At 51.3% G+C, this 21822-nt stretch overlaps 1 protein-coding gene across 4 annotated transcripts; it reads right to left on the bottom strand.

The window, feature by feature from the left end:
• Nucleotides 1-1008: 1008 nt before the first annotated feature.
• Nucleotides 1009-21451, bottom strand: FGD2 (FYVE, RhoGEF and PH domain containing 2). 4 transcript variants are annotated; one of them, XM_016152670.2, is made up of 16 exons: nt 20903-21451; nt 17615-17858; nt 17052-17132; nt 16211-16359; nt 14821-14977; nt 14471-14609; nt 13860-13918; nt 13467-13613; nt 12652-12744; nt 7644-7723; nt 7500-7530; nt 6971-7063; nt 6235-6366; nt 3246-3416; nt 1932-2078; nt 1009-1597 (listed from the first exon to the last, which is right to left on the bottom strand). In XM_016152670.2, exons 1-16 carry the CDS (start codon nt 20968-20970, stop codon nt 1382-1384), a joined length of 2007 nt encoding a protein of 668 aa, XP_016008156.2. In that variant the 5' UTR covers nt 20971-21451; the 3' UTR covers nt 1009-1381. The 4 variants fall into 4 exon arrangements, with proteins under 4 accessions (XP_016008156.2, XP_016008158.2, XP_016008159.2 ...); XM_016152672.2 differs by lacking the exon at nt 20903-21451 and adding an exon at nt 20504-20895; XM_016152673.2 differs by lacking the exon at nt 20903-21451 and adding an exon at nt 19546-20493.
• Nucleotides 21452-21822: the final 371 nt, after the last annotated feature.

Genomic DNA, 21822 nt, shown 5'->3' with positions numbered 1-21822 from the left:
TAGGAAAGTCCTGAGATGGTTTGTCACCATAGTTAAACACTTATCACATCTAATATGCTCTATGTTTCACATACTTATTTTGTCATTTATCCCCCCACTAGAATATAATCTCTGTGAAGGCAAAAAAATTTGTTTGTCTTGTTGATTGCTGTATCCCACCCGGCACAGGAACTGCCGTTGGTTCATAGGAGATGCGTAACACATTTGTTGAATAAAAGGATGAACTCATGGCCAGCCTGGTCCCCAGAGATTGTACCAACGAAGCTTTCTTAGGCTTTTTAAAACACTCTACAGGTGGGAGGTAGCCTCAGGTCAGGGGCAGGCAAACCGCTAGGCCTAGAAGGGGGCAAAGGTCTATGACTTGTATGTTTTGCCTTCTTCAAAGGCAGAGCCTCCAAAGGTCTGGATCCGATAGGAGCTTAGGGTGTCAGAGCCCAGGCTGGGGCCACGGCATGTGGCCTGCTGACCACTGCCACCTCCTGGTGGTTTCTTATGAAAAAGCAGCCTCGCTCACCAGCCAGGGAGTCAGGGAGGTGCTCCCGCCCTCCCCCCTGCTACCGCCTCTTCCCTCCTGGTGTCCCCTCGCTTTTCTTCCTTTTCCTCTCCTTCTGGACTCCCCTTCTCGCTTGCCTTATTGCTCTGCTACCTGACGGAAAGAGCTCTGACCTTAGCGCCAGAGCTGGGTTTTAACCTGGTGCCAATGATTAAACTATTCTAAGACTTGATGTCCCCATCTGGAAAAAGGGGATTATAACCCCTGAGGGTAAAATGAAGTAATCCATGTAAAACACCTATCACTTAGTGCCTGGCCCAGTAGATGTTTGTTATTATTTATTCATCATCATCATCATTACTATCATGCCTTGTACTTGATAGGTGCTCAGCCAGTGGTTATTTGCTTTTTCTTCTTCATCCGAGTAACTCAGGCTGCACATTAGATTCATGTGGGTACTCTTGAAACATAACCATGCCTCCCCATCCCGGACCAATTAAATCGGAAATCTTCAATGATGGCTAGAGGCACTATTTTTTTATTTTTTATTTTTATTTTTCATAGGTATTTTTTTAAAGATTCCAGATGACACTACTGAGCAGCTCAAGCTGAGAACCACCCTGGTGACCAACAGTCCTGGCGACCTGGGACTTCCCTGGTTTTACTACTGAAAGTCCCATGTCCCAGGATTCCACTGGGCAAACCAAGAGGTTGGTCCCAAAGGAACAGGCCTGTATTTTCTGAATCCCAAATCCGGACACACAGTCTGGGCGCAAGATGACTAGAAATTGATTATTTAAACCTCAGCTTGGAGCAGGTGGTCACAGAGGCCACAGGGGTAGCCTATGGCAGGAACCAGGCTTTGAGGGGGGAGTGGCTAGCTGTGGCTCAGTCAGACAGATCCCCATCGCTGGGTTCCCCAGGGCTCCAGCCGCTGGCCGCCCGCTCCATGGCTTTCATCCAGCGGCCCCTCAGCTCCTCAGTTTCAGCCTTGAAAGTGTAGAGCTGGCCTGACTGCTGCAGCTGGAAGACCCGGGGGTCCCCCTGGGGTCCAGCCAACACCTGGTAGCCCAGCAGGGGGATGGAGGTGTGAGCCCGAATATCCTGAGAGGGAAGAGAGAATGGTGACTAGCTGTCCTACCATTCAGTCCCACCGCCCCAGTCATTCGAAGGTCACCTCTCGCTCCCCACACGCCCATGAGGCGGGGCAGGCTGATGGGAGGGCATCAAGTTGGTTGCCCCTTAAGGGTAAAGCAGTTATGACCTGGGGTTTGGGACCATCTTCAAAAGCCACTAACCCTGTGACTGGAGGGAACCGTGTCCTCATTGGGCCTCAGTTTCCTCATCTAACACATGGGGCCAACAATACTCCCCCTCTCCCACATACTGTAAGAAGGCCAAGGCCTGGGGGCAGGGAGGGGACAGGTGGTGGCATTACCTGAGGGGCAGCATAGATGTACAGCACAAGGGGGTCATCCCGGGGGATCACACACCAGCCCCTGGTGCTGCTCTTGCCCCACTTGTCACCGATGAGCTGTAGGAAGCTGCACATTAGGCTCTGCTCAGAACCCACGGCGGACCCTTTCTAAAATCAGAGAAAGGGACTGTCAGGGAACAGAACACCCACCGTGTGACAGACATTTGTCTGCGGGCTTGACAATCACTATTTCTAGTCCTTGCAGCAACCCTGCAAGGAGGGGTTTTTATCCCTGAGGCTCAGAGAGGTCCTATCATGAGCCTGTGGGCACATGGCTGGCCAAACCCCAGCCAGCCTGAACTCAAAACAGATGCTGGGAGGGCTCCTCTCCTGTGAGCTCCCCCAGGGAACAGAATTAGGGCCTGAGAAGGGGCTGATCATCCCCTCTCTCCAGAAGCAGGCTGTGTTACATAATGGTCAGGAAGGGCATGAGCAGAGGCTGGACATAGAAAAATGGGGAGAACTGGAAAGCAGGCAGATGTCCACGGAAAAGAACCAACTTGAAACCTGGGAGTTGTGTTCAGCTGGAATAGGCTGGGGTCTTCTCCCATCTCCCAGGGATGGTGGGATGTCAACCTGGCCTTTAATGAAGGAAGGGCAGAGGGCAGTGCTAACCGGTATCTGGGCTGAGTTACGCTGCATCTGTAGCGGGAAGCTGAACACAGTGCCCCATCAATGCTGACCGGCACTACTTGAGCACCCTGGGGAGTGCCTGTGGGTGGAGAGTGGCTCAGCGAGGCCCCAAGGGCAGCAGAGAGGACAACTGTGGCAAGGTTAGAGAGCTGGCTCATAACTCACAGGGTGACCTTGGGCAAGTCACTTCTCTGGGCCTGGGTCTCCATGGGATAGGTCTCTGAAGTCCCCTCCAGTTAGAATGGAGACTTCAACCTGCTTCTTTCCAATAGTGGGACCCTGACCTAGAGCCTCAGTTTCCCCATCTATAAACTGGAATGAGTAACATCAGCTCTCTTCACCCCCTGGGACTGTCGGGCAGGGGTTGGGGATGTGAACAGGGACTGTCCAGAGAGGCTGCAAGACTACTGGATGGAGACACAGAGGAAAGGTGGGAGAGCCTGGATGACAGCCTGCAGCCAAAAGTTGCTTTGATTTGGTGGCAGGCCCAGCTGTTTGGGAAGAAGAGGGTGGGGATGTGGCTGTGGGCAAAGAGAGGAGGGAGGGTGTGACCACAGCTGGCTTTTCCTCAGCACCTAGGAGTGTCAGTATGTGGTGGGTGCCTGGCACCCACTTGCTGAATGGAAGAACGGTGGCCCTCACCTCTAGGATGCCCCGCCTCCTGTCCTCCTTGTCCTCGGGGAGCACGTTTCCGGTGAGGAATGTGTAGCAGTTGAAGCAGACTCGGTTGGGCCTGTTGTCATCATATTTGAGCTCAGCCCGGTAGTCAGAGCACCTGGCACACACCACCTGGGAGAGGACAGGAAGGAGGGGCTTGGGAACGGAGGGGAGGCAGGGGAAGACCATGTTTATACCTTGGCCTTTGAGGGGTGTGTGAGAGTAACCAAGGACAGGAGAAAGAAAAAGCAAGATTCAGGGGAGGAATGGAGGCAGAGAGGAGAACTTCCCATGCTGGCAGAAGCCCGGCTGTCTGGAGGCCACGGTACAGGGGGAGAGCTCAGATCTGGCCCCCACTGCAGGTGCCTCAACTTTTCTCCCCTTCAGAGTCCCCTTTTGTGAAGGCAGCTGTGAATCCCAGGGGCTTGCTCTGCACACACCCCTTGCATCTGATTCACTTCTCCAAGTGCTCTCTGTTCCCTCTGCTGTCTCACCTGACCCTCCCAGCAGACCCACCAGGTACACAGCTCTGGGTCTTTTATACTCACCTGACAGCTGGGCACAGGGCATCCTAGAGGGGGCAGCGACTTGCCCTGGGCCCCACAGCTCACTGGGCACAACTGGCCCTCCAGCAGTTTAGCTTTAAGAGTCATGCAAATTTTGCATTCCACTCAATCCTAGAGTCAAGCATGTTCTAATATAAAAATGATGGGCCGGTTGTTTTTGCCAGGAAGACCTGCCATGGGTACCCTGTGGAGTGGGGCCCACCCCCAGCCCACCATGGAGAGGCCCCCAAGAAGGATAATATAGATTATGCTGAGGAGACTGGGTGCAAGAGGCATGACAAGACTCGAAGAGAAACATGGGGTACTGTAGAATGTGACTTCCAGGAAGACAGAGGTGTCACAGTGAGTCTGGGATTTGGGCTTGGAAATGAGGGTCAAGAGATAGAGATGAGGAGGGAGGGATATTCATCAGGGAGCTCCTGTGTGTGCCCAACACAGCACGCTACCAGGGAGGGCCCCACAGGAGAAGGCCAGGGCCTGCCCCACCCTGCCCCACCAGGATTCCCATCTGGCAGGCGGGAGACAGAAACTGGGCACCAAACCACCGAAAGGATGACTCACAGAGTACAAAGGTATGCACAGGCATGAGAAACCTCAAAATCAGGCCAAGAGCACCTCACACAGTCTCACACCATGGGTTTCAACTACCTTGGGAGTATTTTATTCTTTAACTTTTAAAAAATAAATTTATTTATTAAATTAATTTCAAAGGGAGTATTTTATTTTTATTGAGATTTAATTTTTTATAATATTAGTCTGTATTTATTTTCTCCTCACCAACATTTTATTTTGAAAAATGTCAAACCTGCAGACAAGTCGAAAGAATAATACATTGATACCCCAACACCGCACAATCCCCTAATTGTTAACATTTTTGCCACATTTGCTTTCTCTGTCTCTGTATATATGTATTTTATTTCGGAACCATTTGAGTATAAATTATAGTCTTCATGACACCTCACTCTTAAATATGTAGCTGATGTCAACTAAGAATAAGGACACTCTCTTGCCCATCAACAATGTCATGATCACACTCAGGAAATTTAACATTGATACAATATTATCTACATATGACTCATAATCAGATTTTTTCCAATGGTTCCAATAATTTCTGTAGCTGGTTTTGCTTTTCCCATCCAGGATCCAATTAAAGATCATACTTCTCATTTGGTTGTCAGAATGTTTTATTTCTTCCGTGTACCCAGAAGGCAGGTACATGAGTATTATTATATTATTCTTTGTGCTTTTTTGTATTTCTTAACTATTTTTAATAATTTTTAAGGCACTACTTACAAAGTCACAAATGTGAATCAAAGCTTATCTACACGTAGAATTACCAAGAACAGTAGTTAATCCCCAGATCCTTTCTATTTGGCTCTGGGATGTGACTTATCACTTATATCTGAACATAGGTGTGTCCCCAGTCCCAGAAATTTACTTTATGTCCTGATTGTAGTTTTACACCTTTTGGGGATACTTCCCTGACCGAACCTGTCCAGCTGGTCTCCTAATCCCCACCGGAGGTAATTAAGGACTATAGTAAAGGGTTCTCTATTTGCAAGGTAAATGGAGGGGGTAGTGAAGTCAGCAGAGAACAATTCAAGTGCAGCAGGTGCTTAAAAAGCAAAGCAAGATCTGCCTCTGGTCACTGGGCCTGAGCTGATAAGAGGGAGGAGTGGAGTGGACAGGTCCCTTCCTCAATCAGCTGGTGACTCCCTCCTCTGAGTGAGCCCTGCCTGCACTCTTGAGGAGGTGGAAGGAAAGGAGGAGAGGGAAGGGAGTGCACCCTCTCTTGTCGAGTCCTCACTACCATCCTGGAGGTAGGCATTATAGTCCCCATGGGACAGGTGAGGAAACTAAGAGCAGAATTAGCAATAGGGCTGGTCATGCGCTGGAGTGCTGAGGACTTGCCAAGAAGAGGAGGACACTGTTATCTGAGAAAAGAGGACAACGAGGGGTGGGTTTAACAGGCATGGGGCTGGTGAGGTGGTGGGCGCAAGGCTTGAGAGCAGCTGTGGGGGTTGGATGCCCTTCGCCCTGGAACTGAAGAATATTTCCTGATACTGGGTTTGGGGCCCAGACAAACGGCAGTAAAAAAGAAGGTAAATTAACAGGGTCACTTTGGAGGGTATCCTGAGCAAGCCATTTAACCTCTCTGGGCCTCCCTCATCTCCCCATCTGTAGCATGGGGCTAATGCAGGCCCTGCTTCACAGGTGGACGCCGTGAGGTCCAGACAAGGTAGTTCACATGCCTGGCACAGAGTTCAGAGTTCGCACCTAGCGGTCTGGGGTGCACTGACCAGGTGAAGCCAGCAGGGTTAGTGGGGAGGTGTGAGTGGGACCTGAGCAGGGAAGGTGCAGGCCAGGGTGGGGCCGGGGGAGGCAGGGGTGCCGGGAGGAGCACTCACGTAGCCGCAGGCCCGGCAGTGGTGGCGACGGCGCGTCAGGGCGTTGAAGGGCTCCTGGCAGCGCATGCACATGGTCACCATCTTGTCCCGGACCCACTGCGGTGCGCGGAGGCCCAGCTCCTCGGACTGCAGCTGTTGGGGCAGCAGGGCAGAGACTTCATGACCCTCTTCTGTCCACTCCCTGAGGTCTTGGACCCCCTGCCCATCTGCTGGTGGCAGCATTATGTGTGTGATGCCTCCCAGTGGCTTCCACGTGGAGCTGACTGAACTAATGAAGACAGTACAGTAGGTCACTTACTATTATTCCTGTTTTACAGGTGAGGAAACTGAGGCCCAGAGAAGTCAAGAGACTCAGCAGAGACACCCAGCAAGCAGGAGTACAGAGCTGGATTTGAAATTCAGTCACAGACGCTCTCCCTGACACTGCACCTTCCCTTGGTCTTACATTTCTCAGGCATTTTCGAGCCCAAATCCGCACTGCCCCCCACAGCCAGAGCTGCATAGACCTGAAGTCCTTCCTAGGGGTAGCTGCATATGCAGGCTTCCACAGGAACGGTTTGCTAATGGGGAACCTTTCGTATTGAGCCTCTAGGTAGGATGGGTGGGCTTCCCAGGTCCTTCAAATCACTCCAGGGGGGTGACGCTCCCTGCCCTCCAAGCAGGCCTGGGTGGAGCAGAGAGGGAGTAGCCCTGTGTGAGACTGAGGGCTCCAGCCAAGGACACGGTCTTCATTTACCTCCTGTTCCTGAGCATCTCCCTCAGGTCCCTGGACTGCAGCCTTGAAGGTTTCATTCCGCTTCTCGATTTGGTCAATGGCTGCTTGGCAGGCCTGAGGGGCGAGGGGCACAGGGAGGTGGTTAGAAGGGTGGCAGGGGGGGCTTGCTCATCTGTCCATCCATCCACACATGCAACAAACATTGCTGAAAGCGTGCTGGCACTGGGTTCTAAGCACACATTGACTGACTTAAGGGAAAAGAAACTATTACCCTCAGATTACAGATGTGAAAACTGAGGCTCAGGGATATTAAGTGATTTGTCCCAGACTACCCAGCCAGGCAGTGAGAGGCAGCAGGATTTGAACTCGGGTCTGACTCTCCAAACTGCCACAGAGCAACTCCTGAGGAAGATCAGGGAGCAGCTGGGCCTGCGTGCTTGCGCACACGATCCCCCGCTCAACCCCTCCACACACATATGTGCACCCCTCCCTACCCCTCAGCCTGGGTAGGTAGGGTCAGAATTCTAGGGGCCCTGGAACGTTCTGATACCTGCATCCAGGAAATCATTTCTTCTTGGGACCTGCTCGGAAAGTGAACACCTGTGTTGAAAACAGCCCTTCCCAATTTTTGGCCTCCCTGCCTCCCCCCGCCACGCCCCCCCTCCCCCCGCCCCGTCCCTCCTCCCCCGCCTACCGGGCTTGCAGCTCCAGGGTACGCTGCTTCCCAGACACCAGGAAGGAGTGCGGGAACTCGGCATCAGTCAGCTCCCGCACCTGCTTGGAAACAAGAGGGAGACAGCTGCTCACACTGGTTCCACCTGCCCCCCCTTCCCCAGGCACCGTGGGTAGTGGGAGCTGGATTGTGCCCAGAGTTGTCCTGCAAGACAGGGATAGGGAGTTTGTTCACAGCCTCCCTAATCCCATGGCTAGGCAAATGCACTGGGCCTCCTCTAAGCAAGTGGAATCTACACTTCTGGAATTTTAGCAGCAGCTAAGTTGGCCCAGTGTGAGGTAGGGGTGACAGCTCCTGACAAAAGATTCACCAGAAATGGAAGTTGGGTCACAAATTGGGTTTGGGAACATGATTTTTTCAAGAGCGGACCGAGGGTCTAGACTAAGACCCTTTATCCCATTCAGTGAATGAAAGAATTGATTGTCCCAGTCATAGATCAAACAGATTCCCCACTTCTTTCACCATCTTCTTGTCCCAGAATGTCACAGGGTCCCAAGGCCATTATGAAAGCTGCCAGTCAGAGAGAGCTTACTAAGTGACAGCCACTGAGCTCAGGGCTCTCCAAACACGTTCTCATTTAATCTGCACGACTGCTGAGCCCACCGATCAGTTCTGACGCTTAACGGGCATTATGTGCCTCCCGAGGACAGTGCCTCCTGCGCAGCTGAATCTGGTCAGGTCTCCAGGTTAGCTACCAGGTTACAAGAAATATGGGGGACCGTGGGATATGTTAAATGACCTGGGGAGCAGTATCTGAAAATTTGGCAAAACTCAGCAAAATCCAGACTATGCGAAACTCTACCAGAGAAATGTTCTGATTTGTTTCTATGAATAAATGAGAAAAAGAGAGAGAGAAGTTTAATGGTCTAAAAGGGATGTAAGCATATCACAAATGATTCAGACAGATCAGCTGTGAGAAGACATTTACGAGACAGTCGAGAAAAACTGAAGTATCTTAGTGTTACTAAATAATTATCAGCTCGTTAGATGTGATAGTGGTACTGTTGTCATCCTTGAGGGCAAAAAAAAAAAAAGTTCTTATCTCCTGCAGAAATATACTGAAGTATTTATGGGTGAAATGATTATGTGTCTGGGATTTGCTCTTAAATAATTCAGTGGAAAAGGAGATTAAGAGGAGAAATGCCGAGGAAACAAGACTGGCTTTGAGTTGACAACTGTTGAAGCCAGGTGATAAGTATATGGGGGTCGATCGAACCATTTTCTCTGTTTAAAAATGTTCATAATTAAAAGTTAAAGAAAATCTTCACAGCAATCTTGGGAAGCAGATATTATCGCCCTCATTTAAGAGATGATGAAATGGAGACTCAGAGAGGGCAAGAGATCAGCCTGAGGTCACACAGCATCTAAAGGGCAGAATGAGGATTCAAACTCAGGTTTTTTGCCCCTAAGGGTAAAATTAAAGAATGCCAGAGTCCTGTAAGCACAGATCTCTCCTAGGCAGTGTGGAAATAGTCACAAAGGGAAGCTAAGACATAGAGCCCAAGAGCCCTGCCTGCACCTGGGGGAGAGAAAATTTCCCTAGTGTAGGGAAACTTTGTTGTCACTGAACCCATTTGACATTTGAGCCCCTCTGCTGGCTCCCTGCCACATGTGACCACTTTCAGAGCAGCCCACCACATGCTGGAGAGCACAGACTCTGGGCACACCCTTCTTCATGTTAGGTCTTTTTTATACTTCAGGCCCACAGAATCAGTCTGCTCCCTCTAGAACGACCTGATGTGATTTGGACTCAATATGCATGGTAATGGAGAGACTCTGAGGGTTTATAAATGAGGAAGCTCAAGGGAAGAAGGTGTTTGGAAAGTAACTCCAGCAGCTGTGTGTAAGGGGTAAAGGGCTGGATCTGGAGAGAATGGGACACACCAGTAGCCTAAAGGCCAGTTGGGAAGTGATACCCCAAGTGGTCCAGCCCCGCCCAGGGGGCCTGCCTGCGCCTGGGAGAGAGAAAGTTTTCTACCTGGGGAGCAGTATCTGAAAATTTGGCAAAACTCAGTGACTGATTGGGTGGGGGATAGGGGAGAGGGAAAAAAAGGATTGGAGTCCAGAGGTAAGAATATGATGCTTTTAATAGAAACGGGTGGGGGAAGGGAGTTCCTGATCTGAGGTTCCATGGTCACCTACCTCTGCAGAGGGACAGAACGAAGGTTTCTAGAGAGCAGTTTCCTGAATGCCCAGTCTCAATCACCCCCAAATCTGGGCTGGTTCAGGCCACTGCTAGCCCATACAGTGCCTTTGTGCTAATTAGAAGACACAACCTCCTCAAAACACCTTACTGACATCTGTTGGCAAACTGGCGTAACAGATATTGTTGGAACGAGATGCTTGACTGCCATCTGCTGGACAATGAGAACTGTAAATATACCATCTGTGCCCGCTGCTGTGGATGAGGTGTGCTCATGCCCTGCGGAACCCGCACAATGGTACACGGAGACCCTAAGTGTGTGCGCTCACATTCCAGGCTGGCCCTCTACAGGATGGCACAACATCAGGACCAAGTCAGATCTCAGGGAGCATCAGTTGCTGAGAACAAGGCCTCCTTGATACCCAGGAAGGAGGAGGCCAGGGGGTCATAGGCCAATGGGAAACATGGGGGTCAAAGGCCAGACCTGCCTCCACGCCTCAGGCACAGAAAACCTCCGGCCCAGATGAGGGCAGGTGGACTTGCCAGGCCTGTGCCATCCAGGAGAGGGCGCTGTGCACTCACTGGAGCACAGAATACGCCTTTGGGCAACAAGCTCACTGGGATGCCAGGAACCAGCACACAGACCAGGCCCAAGAGCTCTGACTGTCTGACATTCTCAGCCCCATCTCTATGCATTTTTTCTTATGATTCTGTTTTAGTCTCTACATTTCTTGGCTTTTCTGTCAATCTGTGCCTCTCCTTTCCTATGCCAGGGTCTCAGCCAGTCCTAAAAGAAGGCTGCCTGTCTCCATTTGTCTATAACTCTTCATAAACCTGCATTTCTCAGTCTCTCTCACCAGGGCTCCCAGAAATACAAGCCTGCACGTGCTTCTTCGAGCCCCAGCCCTCTGAACACACTGGGACTCAGGCGGGATCAGACAGAGTGGTCCGTTTCCTCCACTGTGCCTGCAATCCTGCCATAAGCTTTATCCCTCTAGGTTGAAGCCTTAATAGGAAGCAATGTAGTATGGTGATTAGATACAGGGGCTCTGGACTTTTATACCCGAATCTTCAATCCTCATTCGACACCAAGCAAGTTACTTAACCTTTCTGGGCCTTAGGTTCCTTATGTATTTTAAAGACTTCTTCTTATTATTTATTTATTTTTTTGTAGCGGTTTTAAGTACACAGCAAAATTGAGAGGAAGGTACAGAGAGTTCCTCCACACATGTGCGGCCTCCTCCATTTTCGACAGCCCCCACCAGAATGGTACATTAGTAACAATTGATGAACCTGCATGGACCCATCATTATCATCCAAGGTTCATGGTTTACATTAGGGTTCATGCTTGGTGTTGCACATTCCCTGCATTCGGAAAATATATAATAAATGACATATATCCACCATTATAATATCATACAAAATAGTTTCGCTGTCCAAAAAATCCTCTGTGCTTTGCCTGTTCATTCCTATCTCTCGCCAACCCCTGGCAACCAGTGATCTTTTTACTGTCTCCATAGTTTTGTCTTTTCCAGAATGTCATATAGTTGGAATCACACAGTATGTTGCCTTTTTTCAGATTGGCTTCTTTCACTTAGTAATATGCATGGAAGTTTCCTCCATGTCTTTTTATGGATTAATACCTCTTTTTTTTTAATCACTGTATAATACTCCATCGTCTGGATGTACCAAAGTTTATCTCCTTATTTTCAAAAATGGGATTAACTACGAATACGCTCACACACAGGCAAACTGCACATGGTAACTCAATGCAGTCTCATCTGCAGAGACCGACAACTGAAAACAGTCTAAATGTCCCTCAGTACACGGCTGGCTGAGTGAATCACAATATGTCTGCACACTGGGGCACCATGCGAAAGGAGGATGAAGGTCCTCAGGTGCCGACACACAGCAATCTCCAGAATTAGTAGTTAAAAAGGCAAAGTGCAAAATAGTGTATGTGAAAAACGGTTTCACTGTTTATGTGAAACAAAAGTAAAGAAGCAATAATAAATATAGTATCCGTTTGAGTATGCAAAGACTCCCTCTGGAAGGCCTCACAGTAAGCCAAAGCTGCCTCCATAAAGGGGACTTAGGGGATAGACGATTGCACATATTTTTCATATTATTTGATTTTGGAATGTATATTATCTACATTTTTAAAGTAATGAAAATATTATTTTTAAAAGACTTAAAACCCAAAACTACAGGGCATAATAAGCACCCCTACATCACAGGGCTGTTATGAAGATCTGATGGAATGATGCACGACCCGATCCACGGTGACTGCCCAGCCAATGGGCACTATTATGGACGGCTGTCCCCACTCCTTTTTGGTCATCCCTAAATGAAGACACACTCAGCTAGGAGCTGAGATGACAGGGTAGACCCTTCCTACTCAAAGTGTGGCCTGTGGACCTGCAGTATCAGAATCAGTGGGAGCTGGTGAGAAATGCAGAATCTCAGGTCCCATTCGACCTACTGAATCAGAATCTGCATTTTAAGAAGACCCCCAGGGAATTCATGCACGAACTAAATTGTTGGAAGCACTGGTGTAGGTAGTGGGGAAAGCAGAATGAGCTTAGGCTATAACGACTGCCACCCAGAGGGTAGGCCAGGCCTGTGGGAGCTGGGGGGCCACGGACAGGAAGGCTGGGAGCCCAAACAGAAGAGCTCTAATCCCAAACTTTTCCACCTCCATGTTGGCCCAGGACCTGGTGCAGCTTGGATTCTTGGATTGAGAACCCAGGTTGGCCCCTCCTGTTACTCCCCGTACTTGGGCCCACCCTCAGGGTGAAGCCCGATAGTGATTGGGGCGCCTCTCACCTTCATCCCAGCCACGTCGATGCGAGTCCTCACCTGGAAGTGGGCACCCACCTGGATGACCCTGGGCACACAGTAGAGCAGCATGTTGTTGAACTGCAGGAGACACAATATGAGTATGTACAGTGGCCGGGGCAGGAAGGATGCTCAGGTGGGGCTTCCCTGAAGGTGGGCCCAGCACTACTGATCACGGTAACTGCACACGGTAACTCAAGGCAGTCTCTCCCTCTCCCCATATCCTGGGCCAGCTCCTGGGATGTCACAGGCTGTGAGGAAGGGGTTATCTAGTCCCTAATCCAGCTAGATGTTCACTACTGTGTTGCCCTACTTGCGGGCACCCAGGGGCCACAGCGGAGCTCAGACACCTATGAGGCCTTTCTCATGGAGGCTCAGGGCGGCAGGGGCTTACTAGAGGTGTAGCACCCTCCCCAAGACCTCCAGTCAGGACCAGTTTCCAGATCTCCAGGAGACCCCTGGTTTCTTCAGTGCAAACTCAGGCAGTTCTTCCTAGTAGCTAACCTAACTCCCTCCTGCTGCGCACTCCTAGAGCACGGATAAATACCACAGACTTCGGAGCCAGACCTAGTTCAAATGCTGACTCTGTTGCTTCCTAGGGCATGTCTGGGAAACCTATTAGTTAGAAATCTCTGAGACCTAGATTGTCCAAAGTCATCCAGGTGACAAAGCAGAGAAGGACAAAGAAGCAAGCTATTCCCTGTTCTTCCTGCAGTACCAGGCAGACACTGGGCAGGTAGGACCTGGGCAGTGCACCCCATGACTTCCCTCCCCAGTTGGAATGGACCCCTGCATCTCCCTACCAAGAAAAGGTAGCGTTCCATGGGGTCGCTGCGACGGAAGGAGATCTTGAGGACCGGGCCCTCACGGAGCAAGGTGTTGGAGGGGTCCACTATGTCATCTTCGAGGCCCAGGCGCTGGTAGACCTCCCACAGGTCTTGCAGCCGCTCCTGGGGACGGAGGTGCATCCTCAGTCAAGGCTGGGCAGGGCCGACCCCCTTCTGGAAGGCTGGCCTTGTACGGGCAGGGACAGGGTGTGAGAGGGAGGGCCATAGCTGACAGGCGCCATGGGCAGGATGAGGGGACGAGTGGATACAGAGACCTAGGTGGGCTGAGGGAGGCTGAGAGGGCAGGTCGGCGGTGACAGGGCCCCAGGGGATGCCCGCTGATTCCACCCCCAGGGCTGGGCTGCTCACCATCTCAGTGATGGCTGCGTTGGAGTGCTGCGCTGCCGAGAAGATCACGTCGAGGGCTTCTGACAGGGTAAAAGAGCCGGAGTTGTCCCCTGAAATTCTGGGGCTGGTGGCTGAGGTAGGTGGTCCTCGAGGCTTAACGAGGTAGCCTCGGGGCCTGCCGTGAGCGCCCCCGGAGCAGCACTGCCTGCGCAGCCCAGTATATGGGGTGCCTGGATGATGGGGGTCATTTCCCACCCAGGTGGAGAGACTGGCAGCCACTCAAAGAAAGACAGGGCTTAGGTGTTTGGCTTCCGTGTCTCACAGTTCCCTAAACCAAGCCAGACCCAGAGGGTACAGTGGAAAGAGCAAGGGCTTTGGCTTCCGACAGGCAGGGCTTCAAATCCCAGCACTACTTTTTTCTAGGACTGTGTGACCTTAAGCAAGTCACTTAACCTCTCTGGGACCTAGTGTCCTTGCCTGTAAAAAAATAGCTAATAGTATAATGTCTAGGAAGGACCAACGACCAATGTTGATGGCTGACGGTCATCATAACCATTTTAGCAGGTGCTCAATAAATACATGGGAGCAGTTTGGGCCTCCCTGCCCCCCGGGTCCCCCAGGGGTGTCCTCACTCTGGGCATCGGCCCTGTCTACGGCCTCGGCTGGCAGCTTCTGCAAATACTCCTTGAGCAGCAGCTCGTAGCGTGGGATTCTCTGCACAGGTTCCAGCATGTGGTGCTGCAGGGTCAGGCTTCCAGAGGCCTCGCTGTTCTTGGGGAGGGGTGGGGGAGGGTACGTGTGAGATGAGAGTGGGGTCTGGGGGTTACTGTGGGGCAAGAGTGGGGAGGGGTGGCTCCGGCTGCCCCTGAGGGTCAGGGGAATGGGCAACGCAAGTAGGCAACAGGACCTATGGAAGCACTGAGCCTGGGATATGCCCAAAATCACTGGGGAAACTGGGCCACCGCCCCCACCCCAACCTCACCTGAATGCGGGTGAGAACCTCCTGGAAGGGGGGAGACTTGTCAGTCCAGGTGGCCAACAGCTCAGCAGCTCTCTCAAAGTTCTTGACATACTCACTGTACATCTTCAGGAAGGGAGCCAGTTTCTGGATCACATCACCAATGCGGGGGGTGACTGGCCTACAGGAGGGGCATCCAGGTGCTGTCCTCAGCCTGAGGACCCTGATGCCAAGCTCCCTGCACCTCCCCAAACAGCCTTTCTGCTGCACTTCTGGGTGCAGGCAATGGGGGATGTGTCATCCTCCCACACGTGTGTGGGGTTTACCCCCCTTAGACTGTGAGACCTCTGAGGGAAGATGCTGTTCTCTCCCAGGGACTGGGCTCACCCAAAGGCCCAGCACAGTGCTGGGCCCAGAACAGGGGTTCAACATCAACTCGACATTTGTAACAATAACAAGTGCCACATGCCAAACAGTGCCTGAGACATGCTGCATGTCTCATCTCATTTAATTTTCATAACCCTGCAAGGGCAACAGTTCTTGGCCCACCTTAGAGATGAGGAAATCAAGGCTCGAAGGGGGTAAAAACTGACCCAGGCCCTTCCTGTAGTAGGGCCTTAAGGTCTCCAACCCAGGGACTGTTACAGCAGAGCAGTCAGGAATCACCACGTGGAGCTGCCCTGCTGGCACTGGATTCCCAACTGTACCACTTACTCTAGCTGTGTGTTCATGTGAAAATCACCTAGCCTCTCTGTACCTCGATTTTCCCATCTGACAAATGAAAATGATGGTAGGTGACCTCATAGCACTGACTTAAAAAAAAAAAAAAAAACCATATTATGAAAACTTTTAAACAAAGGTAAAATAAAAAGAATGTAATAATGAGCCCTATGTATCCATCACTGGATTTAACAATTCCTAACATTCTTCTTTGCCAAAGAATTTTAAAAGATATCCAAGACATCATGGCATTTCTTTGGCAAAATATATAAAGCAAGTAATTTCACCACTAAATGCTTTAGTGGTCATCTCTAAAAGCAAAGAAGGTTTCTTGCATAACTCAATGCCATCATCTAACAGTGGGCTGATTTGAAGATTAAGTGAGTTAATAAATGAGGTATAAAGCCCAAGTCCAGTCATGCAGAGAGCTCTCAGTTGACACTGGCTATTTCCACTGGCTCCTGTCACTCAGCCTAGTGAGAACCTGATCCACATGCACAGGTGCGTGCACACACACACACACACACACACACACACACACACGGCCTCCCACAGCTCATTCCTCCAAGCCCCTTGCTGTGAAGACAATGAGCCCACAGCAGAAGACTGCTGCGGCCACACAGCAAAGGCAGGGGCCTAACAGGTATACTGGGAGCTGTGGTCGGGGGCCTCAGGGGCTCCTGGCGGACCTCACCAGTCATCCAGCCTCTGCTGCAGCTCTGGGAGGAAGAATTGCGCGTGGAACTGGTAGATGGAGGAGATGTTGGAGAAGATGAGCCTGACCACATCCTCAGGGAAGGCCTTGCTGCTTCGGGCCTCCTTCAGCAGCTCCTGGAAGAACACCTGCCACCGCCATTGGGTTACTGGGCCTGCAGCAGAGAGGGAGCCACCCACGCCAGCCCAGGGGAAGACAAACACGGCCTTCAGGGACTTCGGGGACCCTCCCAGCCTACTGAAGGTTTTCACCTCCTTGATATCCCATTATCCTCACAAGAACCCCAGAAGAGATAGGCAGGGATATTCTGGCCACTTTACGGATGGGTAAACCAAGGCCTATAGACTCAGGGACTTGGCCAAAGGTTGGCAACTGATGAACGTCAGAAATGGGGCAATTTAGGGTCTGTCAAGGTCTTGGCTTTCGCCAGGCTAAAGAGCCCTCTGCTCATATTAAATGATTTAACCCTCCAGCCTTGGGGCTCCTTGAGAAAGTGTGAAGGGGTAATAATGGTGAAGATGTTGACATCGGGATGACAGATGGGGATGCTCTGTGGGGCCTGGAAAGACTGGCTAGTGTGTACTCGTGTACTCTGCTATGCGTGAGGCACAAGGCACCAGGGTGAAATGGGGAGTGGCACTAATGTGGCACTGATTTCTGCCCCAACTCCAGCCAATGGGGTTAAAGGACTCAGACTTCCTAGAATCAAATTGAGGGGTTCTAACTCTTAGCGCTGGTGAGGTGGGTCAAGAGGAAGAGCAGGAGTAGGGAGAGGAGACCCGGGTGCTGGGGGTCACGTAGGGGCATCCTAGCCACTCGCCTGGTCTAGCAGGTGGAGGCGTGCCACGTAGGCTTTCTCTGTCTCCAGCAGCTCCTGGACGATCCTCTTCTCCTCAGGCTCCTGCAGGGTATTTGGGGGGAGGAGAAGAAGAGGGGCAGCTTTGGTCTCCTCTGATGGGGACCTTGGGTGTAGTCTCCAAAGATGCCCCAGCGAAACGCACTTCCCGGCATTCATGCCTTCCCAAGGTGCATCTGGTCTGGCTCTAGGGTCGCTTTAACTGAGAGAATTGGACAGAAGTGAGGCTGTACCAATTCTGAGCCTAAGCCCTAAGAGGCCTGGAAGCTTCTGCCTGTGCTCTCTTGGGAGCCTTAAACCACCGCATCTGGAGGTTTGGTTGCCCTGGTGAAGAGACTTCGTGGAGAAGCCACATGGAGAGGAGAAGCCCTGAGACTATACGGAGAGAGAGCCAAGGGCCCAGCCATGCCAGCATTCCATCTGAGCCCAGCTGTCTCCATCCAGCCAGGCATCCAGCTTGAGAGGTGAGTTTCTTGGACATTCCAGCCCCAGCCTAGTTCCCCACTTTTACTCCAGCCCTTAGGCACCTGCATCCCCATCCCGGGCTGGGTCCCGGGCTGGGTCCCGGGCTGGTAAGATTTCCTCCAGGCCCCGCTGGACAGTTTGTTCTTCAGGGAGCTCAGGTACCTCCTGCTGACAGTCCTGGGCTCAGACCCCAGGGCCTCCTCCACGCTGGGCCTCTGCCCTGGCCCTGTGGGTGAGGGAGGCCTGCACCCAGGGTGATGATGCTTGGCCTCCAGCATGCAGGCTCCAGGTGCTGCTCCAGGTGTCCTGAGAAGAAAGCGTACTTGAGGGTTTCCTGTCTGTACAGTAGGAACAACAGTACTTTCTCGGTGGGGATTTTGGAGTGATTAATGCATATCACTGGTGTGCAGTGGCCCCCGAGTACCTGGCCCTCAGGAAGAGCTTGCTAAGTAAAATATCCACTTCCCTCCTAACACTTTCTTGGCGGGAACTCCAGTCTTCAAAATGAGTCAGCCTGAACTGTGTTTTGTTCTCTGGGGAACTACATACTTCTCTGTTTAAAATGCAGTGAGGAACCCTTCCTTCTGCACATAGAGGTTTTTAAGAGCCACTCCCCACCACCACCACCAGTCACCCTCATCTGGGGACCTCACCCCTGTTTTTAGTCTCTGCAGCAAGAAAGATCTTAAAACCTTAGTAACTGACAGGTAAAGGGAAGGTGGGAGTCACAGAACACTGTAAAGGGAGGGTAGAGCTGCTAAAGGTAGGGCTTTTCAGTGGGAGTTATACGTCCTACACACCTCCAGCAGCAGGGAAGAGCCAGCCTGAGACGCGCCCTCATAGGGCAGCTCTGTTACTCTACTTACTAGGTCTGCAGACCAGTTAACTTCTTTAGAGAACAGAGTCCACCCTCACTGAATATATCCAACGATTCAGTCTACACTCCATTCCCTTTGGTGGCACCCTTATGAGAAAGACGGGCTGGGAAATGGACGACCAGCCAGGTACAGAATCTCCAACATTCTGTGTGAAAGTTTTTTATTACTCCCATTTTGAGCTGAGGAAAGTGAGACGCAGCGAGGATAAGCGCATTTCAGCTAGGGGGTGGCAGAGGTGGGATTCAGATTAGGTAGGCTGGCTCCTGAGCTTTCACTTGAAACTGCCCCTCCACGTTTGAGCCAAGGAGAAACAGGTCCAGAGAGTGGATACAACCTGCCCCAAGTCACAGCTTGACTTTGCGGCAGAGAGGACTGAGACCCAGCGTCTGATGGCCCCTCGTGGGTTCTTTCACTCGTCCCTGGTGCCCCAATGCCCAGTTTCTCAGCCTGTAAATCTCCAGCTCATGAAAGTAGCTGGGACTCGGGCTTTCTGTTTTACATGTGGTTTCAGCTTCTGCATTTCTCTCCAAGTGCCCCAGGCCAGCTTCTCTTTCCTCTTCACCCCCCTTAGTTTCAGATCAGCTAAAGTGCTGAAGACCTCACAAGAACGCCCAGGCCAAGGCAGCTGGCATGGGGCCCCTTACACAATGAGGGGTAACTTTTACCCTTCTGACAGGGCTACCTCGGACCACATTCTGGTCCGAGGGCCGCCTCCCCCTGCTAGGGTTGTTGTCTGGGAAGAGTACATATACTTGAGAGTCTCCACCGGGCACACCCAGCATACTGGGTTGGGTGCTCAGAAACTTAAACCACCCTTCAAGGTCCACATCCATGCCACTTCTGCTGGGAAGCCCACAGAAGGCTTTGTCTGCACTGAGTGCCCTCAGCACAGCATCTGGGACCCTCCTAGGATATTTACTGTCCACAAGCTGGCATCATGGTAATTCTATGAGCTTGGCATCCAAAGACAGAAAGCTTCTGGATAGGGATCATTTTTAGGCACCTGTGTCTGCTATAGTTCCTGTGTGATGCTGCCCTGTGCCACCTACACCCCTTCGGGACTGAGGCACTTTTCCCTGCAGCTGCTGGTCATATGGCAGCTGATGGGTTATTACCTGATCTCCTCTCTGGAAATTGTCCTCCTTGGAAGAGAGCTGCCTCACCCAAGGTCAAGTCCACATCCAACGACTAGTCCATGTGGGGGTACAAGGACCCAGCCCTTTGCCTCAGTTGGAACGACCTGAGGAGCATCCCAGCTCTAGAACTCCCTGGGACAGACTGGGAACTCCGTTGCAGGTATATGGCGGTTCAACTCCTCCCTCTACCCAAAGCTGTGTCCCTCACCCCCGCAGGTGTTGTTCCCAAAACTCCACCTAGGAAATCTCCTGAAGTAAATCTCTATCTCAGTCTATTTGCAGGACACCCTACCTAAGACGGTCCCTAACACAGTCCTCAACATGCCTTCGGAGTGGATTAAAGCCACACACAAACACATGCACACACACACACACACACCCCATCCGTGCCACTATCGACCTCCACACATCTGATCCAGTCTTTTCTCTTCGGACAGAAGCCCCTGCACGGCCCCTTACCCATGAACTTAAAGCACTCACAGCCTCTCTACTTCTCTGTATCTATATTTTCTCATCTATAAAATGGAAATAAAAATAGAATCTACCCCGGTTAGGCTGTTAGATGATTAAATGAAATAATTCACAAAACGCACTTAGAACAGTGCCCCATAGGTAGGCTGACCATATATCCAGGTTTACCTGGTATAGTCTCTGCTTTTCCTATTGTCTGCTCCTTCCACAAAAAAAAAAAAAAAAAAAAAAATTAATGGCATTCACTTTCAGTGTCAGTAGTGTCCTGGTTTGAATGATAAATTATATGTTTATCCTATATATCAGGAGTAAGTGCTTGATGAGTATTAGCTATTATTTCTCTGGAGGAGAAGTGGAGTTCTGAAGTGGAGTTCTGAAGCTCAAACCCTGTGCTCGGTCCACCCCCTCACACTCATAATTACACACGTCTGGAGTCTCTCCAACATATCAACAAGCACGCCCTCACCTCTGCTCAGCTCCCGGTGCCCCAACAACATCCTCCTGTGTTCTGAGGAACCCATGACTGAGGGACGTAGGTGCTGCCCAGGCAGGAGGCCAGGACAGGGCCCAGAGAGAGATCTGCTCACTGTGAGGAGTCCAGAGCTCCTGGGATAGGCTGGGGCCTCTGCTGCAAGTACATAGCAGTTCAACTCCTCCCTCTGCCCAATGCTGTGTCCCTCACCCCCTGCAGGTGTTGTTCCCAAAACTCCACCCAGTAAATTCCCTGATTTACTGGCCCTGGTCCTATTCCTCAGCCTGGAGACTGGGAGGGTCTGTGCTGCCCAAGGGCCCAGAGGAGGGAGGAGGAGCTGGAGGGAGGCTGCCATGGGCCAAGGTGACCCTTCCCACCCCCACGACCCCATACCTGCTGTTCTCAAACACGGTCACCAGATTGGATACAGAGGCCAGCTTCTCCTTACTCTTCTCCTCCATCCTGCAGGCCTCCAGGGTCCCTGAAGCAGGGAGAGAGGCCTCCAGCCAGCACACTCAAGCCGCCCCTACCTGGGGTCATAGGTAGGCTAAGTAAGGCATTGGGAATCTGCTCCCATCCTTCCTGAGGGCTCAGCAGACCTTCTCCTGGCTTCCGAGTGAAGAAGGAGGAAGCGGTCCCAGAGCCACAGCCTTGCAGGGGAAAGGCCGCTGCTCCTTGCAGAGGGAGGAGTCCACTCAGGCCCCACCCCTCCCTCAGGAGCTGACCTTTCACTCCTATAGACCCCCACTTCGAGAAGCCACAGCAACAGGGAGGCAGGGGGCCCAAAGGTGGTTTCTGGAGCTGGACCCTTGGCTGGTCTCTTAGCCTGACTGTCTCTGGCCAACTACACTTTCTCACAAGGTCCTGTGGTTTACTTGGTTCTTTCTCAACTTCTTTTCTGCAAATGACCCTGTTCACTGCTGAAAGGAAACAGCTTTTTTCTTATTAAAAATAAATCACGAGCCTGTTAAGGGCTGGCAAGGAGGAGTTTGTGTTCTCACCTCCCCACAGGGTCCTCTTATTTTAATGGCTGCTGTCTCCACCTTGTTGCCCCAGGGGAGGACGGCTTCCTCCCTGAAACTGATGATGATAATAGCTAATATACACTCTTTTTAATGCTTTACAAGTGTTTTCTCATTTAATCCCATAACCACCTATGAAGTGGGTCCTATTACTACCCCCATTTTACAGAAGAAAAAACTGAGAATCAAAAAACGGTTAAGTAACTTACCCCAAATCACCTAGAAAGAACGCAAAAGAAATGTTTCTAAAGCAAAGGTGAATGTCTTACAATTCTAGCAAAGATTTGGTTG

The sequence above is a fragment of the Rousettus aegyptiacus genome, unplaced genomic scaffold, assembly GCF_014176215.1.
Source record: "Rousettus aegyptiacus isolate mRouAeg1 unplaced genomic scaffold, mRouAeg1.p scaffold_m13_p_1, whole genome shotgun sequence".
In the NCBI taxonomy this organism is placed as follows: Eukaryota; Metazoa; Chordata; class Mammalia; order Chiroptera; family Pteropodidae; genus Rousettus; species Rousettus aegyptiacus.
The sequence above is the reverse complement of the archived record's forward strand: the minus strand, read 5'-3'. Positions and strand labels throughout refer to the sequence as shown.